This window comes from Xiphophorus maculatus, chromosome 5 (assembly GCF_002775205.1).
Source record: "Xiphophorus maculatus strain JP 163 A chromosome 5, X_maculatus-5.0-male, whole genome shotgun sequence".
In the NCBI taxonomy this organism is placed as follows: Eukaryota; Metazoa; Chordata; class Actinopteri; order Cyprinodontiformes; family Poeciliidae; genus Xiphophorus; species Xiphophorus maculatus.
This window is the reverse complement of record NC_036447.1, coordinates 699,877-711,067: the sequence shown is the minus strand read 5'-3', so window position 1 is coordinate 711,067 and position 11,191 is coordinate 699,877. Positions and strand designations below refer to the sequence as shown.

The window sequence follows — 11,191 nt, the reverse complement described above, 5'->3', positions numbered from 1 at the left end:
TTCATGAGATGTTTGAGATAATTTGATGTCTCTATTTTAAAATAGTGAAGCATTTAATGAAAGGAGGAAGAGGCAGTTTTGGATGACAAAACAAAATAAATTGAAGATCACATTTTTAAAAAAGTATATATTCTACTAAACTGTAATTTTTTATATTTTAAGAGTTTTATTTTCGTGTTATTTCTGGTATTTCATTTGAACATTTTCTGTTGATATTCTAACCGTCATCACGATCGTCACATTACGGAGGAGAGAAAAGGTAAAATCGGACCTATAACCAGTAGGGAAGGGTTAGAGACACGGTCTGGCGGAGTGGGGCGCCCTCTGGTGGCCAAAAGCGGTATGTCAGTTTTGTAACTTCCTCTTATAGAAAGGTTTTATTTGTATGTGTGCATCTGGAGACCTGCCTGTGCCCCTCAACAATAAAATAAAAATGGCAGGAATACTTCCTTGGATTACTTTACGTGTAACTTTACCCAAACTCAATGCTTAGTTTGTGCTGAACAAACAGTAGAGGTCGCTGTAGGCAAAGCGTGTAGAAACAAAAACCGTGAACGGCTTCACTAAATTCAACCGTACAGCTTTATTCAACGTAATCAAATGTAAACTAGAAGACTTTTACAATTAAGTTTATATTTAAGTGTTCAAGTAAGGAGAAAACCTTTTAAAACGTGTTTTAACCTCCAGGCCAATTATTGGAGACAAGCCTGTCACGTGACCAGAAATGAACAAGTCGGTCTTTTTCCACACGTCCTTTTAGTTTAATTCGGCTCATTTATAATTGTTTTCAGCCGTAAAAATGACACCTGTTACTTTAGAGCAATAGTTTTTATTTACATTGCTTGTTTTTTGAGCCACAAAATATAAAATTTTCCGAACCGGGAGTCAAAACGGGACGGTCGAGGTTGAAATGGTTTTCCTTTCCTAGCGCCTGGCATCGCTTCTCGGCCTTTTGGCTCAGACAGCGGTCCCCTCCTCTGGGTGGTGATAGCGGTAGTCTTTGTGACTTGGCTGTTGCCACTGATTTTGAGGTTCAGTAAATTTAGTCCCTGGGTGAGATTTTGATGAATAAGTAGTGGAAAATATCTTTTACCTTTTATTTGTATTTATTGGTGTTTTTTTTTAACTATTTATTGATTTTAGTAAAGGTTTTAAACCTTTAACTGGTGGTGCCTCCACCATGGCGGCTAGCCATGGTGGAGGCACCACAGTGTTCGGTTTTTATTTAAGGAAAGAGAAGAAGAAAATAGAATAACAAGATTGGACTTTTCCAGAAAACTAATCCAACAGGTGCTGAAGTTTCGGCCAGATGACCTGAATTGTATCCTTACCCTGCCTTTCAATAAGGGATATGACGTAAGTTTTTGCTCTGCCGCACTTCTTAAGGAGTTTTGGACACGGTTTGAAAATGCTAAGACCCAGTTTTCAGCTTTTGACGTCGAGAAACTGACTGACAACTCCCTGAAAACGGTGATTGTCAGGATGTTCAATGAGACTGTCAGTGCTGAAGACATCTGTATGTGGCTGGGTAGATACTGCACTGTGAGAGGCCAGGCTATGAAGGTGCGGGATGTGGACGGCATCTGGAACTGTGCTTGGCGGGTCCCCATTAAACAATGGGAAGACCCCCATGGCTTCCAGGGCCTGAAGCATCTCCCCTCAATGATAGTCCTGGGGGAGAACAGAGGCTACATTCACTATCAAGGCCAACCCAAACTGTGTCGGAAGTGCGGCGAGCATGGTCATCTGGCCGAAACTTGTGAAAAAGTTTTCTGTGGTAAATGTAGAGAAGTGGGACACACGTTTGATGAATGTAGGAACGGGCGGAAATGTAATTTGTGTGGTGGACAGGATCATTTGTTCAGAGACTGTCCAAAGTCGTTTGCAAATAAACTGAAAAAAGGAAAAGAGACGCCAACAGAAACGGCTAATGAGCAAGTGGAAGCAGCTGGGTCGGAAAATTCAAATCTCCCGCCAGGTCCTCTGATTGGAGGAGAGGAGGAGAGGGTGGGAAGCGGGGAGGGGAAGGAAGCCCCCCCCAGACCGAAACATCCAGTGAGGGGGGGAGATGCTAACCGAAGGCGAAGCTAGCTCGGACTCTGAGGAAGAACAGACGGACAGCAGCCATGATGCCCCCCTCCCCGACGCCCAGCTGGCTAAGAGGCCGGCATCTGAGTCACCTCCCGACCTTACCCCCAAGGTAGGGAAGAGAGGAAGGCTGGAGGAACTCTTCGGTTCTTTCGGAGAGGAATCCAAAGCCTTCCTCGCTGGCTCATCCAATCAGGTCTCGTTCCTACACTTTGCTCACCAATCAACCCCGGAGGACCCAAACAAGGTACCGGCTTTAGAAAGACGGCCGACACCGAGAGTCCGAAGGGGGAATGGAGCTCCAACCCGACCTGCACCACCATGTGGGAAGGAAGAGCTCTGTTCACAGGACAGTCTCTGAACCCGCCTTGTTTTAATGACCGCCCGTTTTTTAACATGGGTTTAAATTAGTCTTATCTTGTTTTAATCCTTTAAAATGTCGTAGTTGATTTTAGCCATCATACTCATGACTCTCACCTTCTCAACCATCAATGTTAGAAGTGTGAAGTCGCGAGTTAGAGCCCAGAGTGTTTTATCCTTTTTAAGCTCCGTACAGTCAGATGTGTTTTTACTACCAGAATGTTCACTCCCGTTTTTAAAGACTTACACCCGGTGGCAGGACTTGTGGCCACGGCCGTCTATATGGAGCGGCTCCAATGGAAATAAAAATGACGGCGTGGCCATTTTAATAAACAACCCGCACATCTTGGTGAAGGGGAGCACCGTGGTGAGAGAGGGACGAGCACTTTTAGCAAATCTGACTTTTAATGGACAGGATTTTAACCTCTTAAATATTTATGGCTTTAATGACAAACACGACAGGTATGACTTTTTAGACAGAAAAAGATACAGAAAATTAAAAATAAGAGATTTTAGAACCCCAGTAGGTTTTAACCTTTCTCTTATATATGCTTTTATTCGGAAATTTTTAGAACATTTTGGACTGGAAGGAGAGGAGAACAAGATTTTAACTAATTGTTTTATTGCCCCTGTTGTGCAGGACCGGGAACCAGTGACTCCAGTGCGCGGCCTCCTGTATGGAGACGCCTCCACCGTTTGGCGCAACGTGAGCCGTCCCGTCCTTCCAAACAGACTCCAGGATGTCATGGATGGTGGCTCATGGGATCCTGCCGGTCAGAGCCGTTATGCTCCCGCGGCATGTCTGCAACGGCCATCTGCCCCCGACCCGGTTGTGGCGCGCCGGAGTCGGTGAGGCCCCTGCTGTGGGAGTGCAGCGCTGCTGTGGACCTGTGGGCGAAAACCGGCTCCTTGCAATTCCCACACTTGCCAGCAAGGGAGGTCCTCCATGCACAGCTAGTGCTGTACGGGGTGAGCCAGCAGAAAATGACTAAAAAAGACTTCGCTGAGATGTGGCTCACCCCAGCCACCATCAAAGACGCCATTTGGACCTCCAGAAACTTGCTGGTGAGCAGGCGCAGGCAGATGCCCCCAGTGGCTGTGATCCGGATGGCGGCAGCAAAAGAGGAACATCAAGGGCTGCAGGTGGCGCGCCAAGGACACAGCCACCAAGAAGAATCGCCTGCGCCTCAGTGGACGAAGGAGCCGGCGCTCCACGAGCAGAGGTCCAAGCAGCGGCGGCCCGGCTCTCCGGGTGAGGCAGGAGGGAAGGAGCTTTAGGGTGGGATCCCCTCTGAGCACCAGCGCTGTCTGGAAGGACGGGACGGCTCCGGACTTTGGAAGGAGTCACCCCGGTCCTGCTCAACTTTTTAACACACAGAGATTTTGTATTTTATATTCTTGTTCTTAGCTTCTTTTAGCCTAAATTGATGAATTTGAAAGTTTTTAGAAATTTCTGAATAATTGCAACAATGTAATGTTTTTAAATGTTTACAGTAACAATAAAAATTTTTCGAAAGAAAAAAATCTGTTTAACACACAGAGATTTTGTATTTTATATTCTTGTTCTTAGCTTCTTTTAGTCTAAACTGATGAAATTGTAAGTTTTAAAAAAATTTCTGTATAAATGGAAAAATGTAAATTTTAAAATGTTTACAGTAACAATAAATCCTTTTCGAAAGAAAAAAATCTGTTATCAGTTTAATATCTGATACGTCCCCTACCCGGGGACCATATATTAAATTGATTTTTGGAGCAGGGAGATGGAATAGGGGCTTGCTCCGTCCACTCCACGCATCGACCTGGTATTGCAGTACCTCCAGGACCGGTGCACCCCCTCATGCTGTTGTATGGAAAATCACCCATCATTGGATCCAGGTTCGTTAAACCAGGAAGAACTGAGGCGTGCAGGATGCCGGGCCTCCAGCTCCCCTGTTATAGATGATCGGCTGTTATATTTGCTTTTACAATCATAGATCTGTTTATGGCTACAAACGTAGGTTCCATGTTGAAGCTGTGATCATGTTGCTGTATTTTAAACCAAACTGCACCATCCCGTATTTGTTGGCAGCCTGCAATTTGAATGTACAAACACTAGATGGCACTGCTGTCCTTGCTAAAACAGCAGCTGGCTTCCTCTGCAGAACAGTCAGGAAGTCACAGCTAATCTGGAAAATGTATTTTATCAACTCATATGGAGAATTATACGTAGAAAACGAGACTGAGAACAAAACTGGACGTGGAGGTTAGAGTGATTTATCTCAGCTGCTAAAATGAAGCTCAGTGATAAGAAATGTAAAAATGCAGGATGGTTTTTGCCTGGTTTTCCATTGGGGCCAGTGGAGGGACTTTAAACCCGCTGTTATTTACTCCATCTTCCTGGTTTTAGTCAGAACTCCGGCAGCAGCATCTGGATCAGCTGCAGCTGTTTGTTTGTTGGACGGACCTGTGAAGATGCGAATCAATGTGACTAAAAGATGAGTTTCTCTAGATCTCACTGAGACATTAGTCCTCTAGATCAGTGGTTCTCAAATGGGGGTACGCATACCCCTGGGGGTACGTGGAGGTACTGCAGGGGGTACGTGAAGCTTTTCAAAATATCTTTAAAAAAATCAGTAGGCTCCTCATAATAAGTCTTGGGAAAAATTATTTTGTAAAAAGTTCGATAAAATATAAATGTGTGTTCATGCACTGAATTTTATATTCAGTATTTACAGGGTATTTACAGCACTGTACCTCTTTTTTATTCCAAAAATGTTTTGCCCGTGTCAGGGGGTACTTGACTAAAATTATACTTTTAAGGGGGTACATCACTGAAAAAAGTTTGAGAACCACTGGACTAGATGTTCTTCAGGTGATAGAAGGCCGACTTTGTAACTGTCTTTATGTGGCTCTGGAGGTTCAGGTCAGAGTTCATCACTACTCCCAGGTTTCAGTCTGATCGCAGGTTTTAGTTGTAATAACTGAAGCTGTGCATTGACTCTAGATCTATAATTCTAGATATGTAACTCTAGATTGTTCCTCTTTAGGTCCAAAAATAATAACTTCAGTTTTGTTTATGTTCAACTGGAGAAAATTTAGTCTCATCCACAGATTGATCTGTTCTCAGCATTTATTCAGTGACTGGATGGGGTCAAAGGTCACCTGGTGACATCATAATGTAGAGCTGTGTGTCATCAATGTAGTTATGGTAACTAATATTATTTCCTGTTATAACCTGAGCCAGTGGGAGCTTAAAAATATTGAATCAGAGGATCCTAGGGTTGAACCTTGGGGAACCCCACATGTGACCTTTGACCTCTGATGAGAAGTTTCCAGTTGAAACAGAGAAATCCCAGTTCTTCATGTCAGATTCAAACCAGTTGAGTTCTGGACCGGAGAGTCCGACCCGATTCTCCAGGCGGTTCAGTAAAATGATCGACACTGAGGTCCAACAGAACCAGAACCAGAACCAGCTCTGTGGTTCTCCCACAGTCTGTATTTATATGGACGTCATTGAACACTTTGACTAGGCCAGTCTCTGTGCTGTGGTAACCATGGAAACCAGACTGGAAGGAGTCAAAGTTTAGTTAGGAAGCTGTTTAACTGTTGAAGCTTTTTCAGTAACTGCTGATGAGTCAGAGGTCAGAGGTCAGAGGGCGGCCTGTAGTGATTTTATCAGAGGTTTGATAACTGCTGGTTTCAAAGCCTGATGAGAGCCAAGAGTTACTATTTGGATCAGATCAGCAGCGACAGGCAGGACTTTGTTAAAGAAACATTCTAGAGTTATAGATCTAGAACAGCAGCAACTGGAGCTTCACTGACTTATTATTTCTTCCAGGGTTTTATAATTTAGTGGCTGAAATTGGGTCATTTGTTTGGGTTCAGCTTTGGTTCTGGCTTTAGAGAGGATCTGCACATTAATCCTCAGATTTTCTGAATTTTCTCTGAAAAGAATCTGGAAAACTTGTTGCAGGCGTCAGATTGAAGTTCAGGAGGTTCAGTCACTGGAGGGTTTGTGATTCTGTGGACTGTTGCAGATAAAGCTGGACTTTTGTTCATGATTTCATGACATCTGCCAAGAAAGCCTCCCTTTCATGTTTTAGTGCTGAGTGACAGTTACCTAGACTTTCTTTATAGATGTCATAATAAACGTAAAGTTGAGTTTTACTCCATTTTCGTTCTGCTCTACAGCAGAGTTGTGTTGCAGATTGAACTGTTTGTGCATTCCTCCATGGGGATTTCTTCCTACCACACAACCTTCACTTTAATGGAATCAGTGAAATCTGAAACTTTAGACTGAAAATCATTTACCAACTTATCTACGTCATTACAGCTTTTGGGCGAAGAGGAAGAGGAGGAAGAGTAGATCTGGTGAAATGTTTCTGCTTTGTGACAGCAGCTGTTTGTCCAGGTGGGTTAACAGATAAAACTTTCAAAGATAACAGGAAGTGATGCGACATCAGTTACAGAGACATTGGAAATATTCACAGCCTGATAAGCAGGTCCAGTGTGTGTCCTCCAGTGTGTCCCCTCCAGTGTGTGTCCCCTCCAGTGTGTCCTCCAGTGTGTGTCCTCCAGTGTGTCCCCTCCAGTGTGTCCCCTCCAGTGTGTGTCCTCCAGTGTGTCCCCTCCAGTGTGTGTCCCCTCCAGTGTGTGTCCTCCAGTGTGTCCTCCAGTGTGTCCCCTCCAGTGTGTCCCCTCCAGTGTGTCCTCCAGTGTGTGTCCTCCAGTGTGTCCCCTCCAGTGTGTGTCCTCCAGTGTGTCCCCTCCAGTGTGTGTCCCCTCCAGTGTGTCCTCCAGTGTGTCCCCTCCAGTGTGTCCCCTCCAGTGTGTCCCCTCCAGTGTGTCCCCTCCAGTGTGTGTCCTCCAGTGTGTCCCCTCCTGTGTGTGTCCCCTCCTGTGTGTGTCCTCCAGTGTGTCCCCTCCAGTGTGTGTCCTCCAGTGTGTCCCCTCCTGTGTGTGTCCTCCAGTGTGTGTCCTCCAGTGTGTCCCCTCCAGTGTGTGTCCTCCAGTGTGTGTCCTCCAGTGTGTCCCCTCCAGTGTGTCCCCTCCAGTGTGTGTCCCCTCCAGTGTGTCCTCCAGTGTGTGTCCTCCAGTGTGTCCTCCAGTGTGTGTCCTCCAGTGTGTCCCCTCCAGTGTGTGTCCTCCAGTGTGTCCTCCAGTGTGTGTCCCCTCCAGTGTGTCCTCCAGTGTGTCCTCCAGTGTGTCCCCTCCAGTGTGTGTCCTCCAGTGTGTCCCCTCCAGTGTGTGTCCTCCAGTGTGTCCCCTCCAGTGTGTCCCCTCCAGTGTGTGTCCCCTCCAGTGTGTCCTCCAGTGTGTGTCCTCCAGTGTGTCCTCCAGTGTGTGTCCTCCAGTGTGTCCCCTCCAGTGTGTGTCCTCCAGTGTGTCCTCCAGTGTGTGTCCCCTCCAGTGTGTCCCCTCCAGTGTGTCCTCCAGTGTGTCCTCCAGTGTGTCCCCTCCAGTGTGTGTCCTCCAGTGTGTCCCCTCCAGTGTGTGTCCTCCAGTGTGTCCCCTCCAGTGTGTCCCCTCCAGTGTGTGTCCCCTCCAGTGTGTCCTCCAGTGTGTGTCCTCCAGTGTGTCCTCCAGTGTGTGTCCTCCAGTGTGTCCCCTCCAGTGTGTGTCCTCCAGTGTGTCCTCCAGTGTGTCCCCTCCAGTGTGTGTCCTCCAGTGTGTCCCCTCCAGTGTGTCCCCTCCAGTGTGTGTCCCCTCCAGTGTGTCCTCCAGTGTGTGTCCTCCAGTGTGTCCTCCAGTGTGTGTCCTCCAGTGTGTCCCCTCCAGTGTGTGTCCTCCAGTGTGTCCTCCAGTGTGTGTCCCCTCCAGTGTGTCCCCTCCAGTGTGTGTTGCTTGTTGTGTTTGACCAAAACTCTCTAATATATTAAAGAGTTTTTCTCCTCTGTCTGGGTTTTGTCAACATGAATGTTGAAATCACCGACAATTATTAAACAATCATAATCAATACATATGAAAGATAGAAGCTCATTAAAGTCAGTAAAGAAATTTTCCATGTTGAAGTTTTGTATAAAGTTAGTGTCAAAGTTCGTTTGTGGCCTTTAACCTTTTTAACCCCTTCATGGTATTCTTAAATATTGAAGCCACGCCTCCTCATTTTTTATGTTTTCTATTCTCACTTAAAAAATAGTAGTTATGAGGCGCAGATTCAATTAGTACAGTTGGTTCATTATTGTCATCCAGCCATGTTTCTGTCAGAAACATAACATGGAAATTATGATCAAATCAATAATTAATAGTTTTGGCACAAAGAGATCTGGGATTTAAAAGAGTTTCAGTGACTTGGAGGCTGAATCAGTCTGAGAATTGTTGTGGAAAAAAGATTATTACCAGGAACTGTTCATATATTCTGTCCAAAACAAGGAGAGACGGCCTGGTTCTGGTTCTGGTTCTGGTGCAGCTGCAGAAAACAACTCTCAACCTTGTGTGTGTGTGTGTGTGTGTGTGTGTGTGTGTGTGAGTGTGTGTGGCCCAAACAGCTTCTTTTGTTGAGAGTTTACAAGCATTTCATATAACATGATCATCAGATGTTAACTTATAGTAACTTTCCACCACAAGTTCCTTATTAAAATAACATTTGATTTGAATTTGTTGGAGAAATAATAAATATAGTGAAATAATAAATATAGTGAAATAATAAATATAGAGAGATAATAAATATAGTGAGATGACATCACAAGATGAAAACAGGGCTTTGGTGAAACATAATAATCGTCATAAAGGTTTAAAAACGGATTAAATAAAATCAGTCCAGAACAGACGGCGCTCGGTGAACATTAAACATTTTTTCATTAACTCCATTTATGGTTGTGTTTTTTCCCTCGTTGTTACATGATGATGTTTCTGATTTTAAAGTTTTCTGAACAGGTTACCTGGTTATGAACCAAAATGTTTGACCGTTTAAAAGGTTAATGCAAAATGCCTGTTGTGACTTTGAGTTTTGAGACCTTCAGATAAATATTTGAGTTATGTTTTATGTCAAATAAACTATTTAGGATATGTACTCTAATAATTGAAAAGATACATTCAAACTCCAGTGTAGTTTACCTTCAATTAGCACAAGAGTCTCTAATATTTGTAGTTTTACAGCAGAAAACAGGGATGGAAATCAGGCATGTTTAATATCGATTTGTTTTCTGGTTATTATTTAAAACTTGGTCCGGTCCAGTTTAGTTCAGGAGGATCAGACTTTGTTCTTGTTGTGGCCACTTCCTTCCTGCAGGGGGCGCCAGCTGATCCACCTCAGCAAATAAAGAAAAACTGCCTGATACAAACCAACACAAAACAAATTCCTGTTTGGTTAAAAGTTTCATTTGGCAGCTTTGAAAAACATCAGCAATAAAAAAGAGGAACCAAGATGAAGAAAACTGAAGGAGCGACTGAAACACAGGAAGTGGAGATTTTATCATGTCAGGACTTGATGATTTTAACAAACATATTTTTTATTTTCTGAAACTCAAAACTAAAACTTTGATCCAGTTTAGTAAAGAACTGAAACGTAAAATGTGGAAGAAATGCTGCAAATATTTTCTGGTTTCAGCTCCATGTGGACCAAAACCAGAAACTGATCCATCATGATCTGCATCTTCAGGATGAAGCTGAAGCCTCTGAGTTTCTGACCTTTGACCTCTGCAGCCTGAAGCCTCATTAAAACTCAGCAGGAGGAGAAACAACGCAGCCCTTTTCTGGTTTTACTATTAACAGAAGTCCAAACAAGAACCTTGACCCGTTCATCCTGGAGCTGCTGTCAGCCAGGCCAACAGCATGACCTTTGACCTGAGCATGCACTTCAACACATTCCAGTTTCGACTGAGGGTGTGAAGTCAAACATCCTCTCAGAGGGTGAAACGAGGTGGAAACACTTCATTAGAGCTCATTGTTCTGCGGCGGAGCCGTCAGTCCGTCTGAAAGCCGAGGAGATGTAAGCAGCCTCTTCCTCTTTCTCCTCCTCTTCCTCCTCTGAGCGAGAGCCGGTGACCTCTGGCTGACCTCAGGTTTGGAAGACGGCCATCGAGTTGGAACAGCAAAGGGACGTCACCGAGGTTAACGAGGAACGTCGGCGACCAACGAGGTTCAGCGACCGACCCAGCAGCCGAGCCGTTCAGCAGAGATTAACAGCTTCAGGTTTTAAGGCCCGGATTATTCTGGATTATTCCTGACCAGCAGCTAGAGCATCCTGAGATAATCCAGGGTAATCCAGGATAATCCAGGATAAACTAGTATAATCTGAGATAATCTAGGTTTTATCAAACAGAAACTTTTCTAAGTCTTAAAGTCAGATTTTAGATCTGTCCATCAGTTGTAATCAATTATTTTAGTAATCGATTAATCGATTCTGATGATTAATCAAATAAAAATATTGATAAAGTAAAATATTGGTAAATTCAGAATAATAACAGTATTAGTATCAGATCTTGACATCGGCCCAAATGTTCATATTGATACATGCCGGACCAAGTTTCCCTGGTTTCCTTCAGTGGTTGTTGGTGCAGCGCCCCCTCAGGCCAGGAGGGGAACTGCACTGTTTAGTTTGGATCGTTTGAACTGCAGCAGATGTTCCGGCTTTAGACCCGGTAGAACCGAGTGAGGCGGTCGGATTGATACAACAGACTCCTCTGGTTTCCACTGGACCGTCTGAACTGGTTGGACTGGGATTTCTGCTGCTTTGCTCTCGCTGCAGGAACCGGGTCTGATGATGTCCTGCAACCTTCAGCCAGGAGGAAATGCTGGAAAGGAAATATTTATCCCGACTTCA

General features: G+C 44.6%; 1 protein-coding gene and 1 pseudogene across 1 annotated transcript; both read left to right on the top strand.

Moving 5' to 3' along the window:
• Positions 1-1,154: 1,154 nt before the first annotated feature.
• On the top strand, positions 1,155-3,943 carry LOC111608643. Its single transcript, XM_023334046.1, has 2 exons — positions 1,155-1,777; positions 3,089-3,943. The coding sequence occupies exons 1-2, from the start codon at positions 1,483-1,485 to the stop codon at positions 3,724-3,726; spliced, it is 933 nt and encodes a 310-aa protein (XP_023189814.1). The 5' UTR covers positions 1,155-1,482; the 3' UTR covers positions 3,727-3,943.
• Positions 3,944-4,113: 170 nt separating this feature from the next.
• Positions 4,114-4,284, top strand: LOC111608739 (annotated as a pseudogene).
• The last annotated feature ends 6,907 nt before the right edge of the window (positions 4,285-11,191 follow it).

What these genes read in the sequence shown, in the direction of transcription:
- LOC111608643 (XM_023334046.1), top strand. Translation starts at nt 1,483, where the DNA reads ATGTTCAATGAGACTGTCAGTGCTGAAGACATCTGTATGTGGCTGGGT. An exon ending in TTGTGAAAAAGTTTTCTGTG is followed by an intron (nt 1,778 to 3,088) that starts GTAAATGTAGAG and finishes CCTGTTGTGCAG; the next exon opens with GACCGGGAACCAGTGACTCC.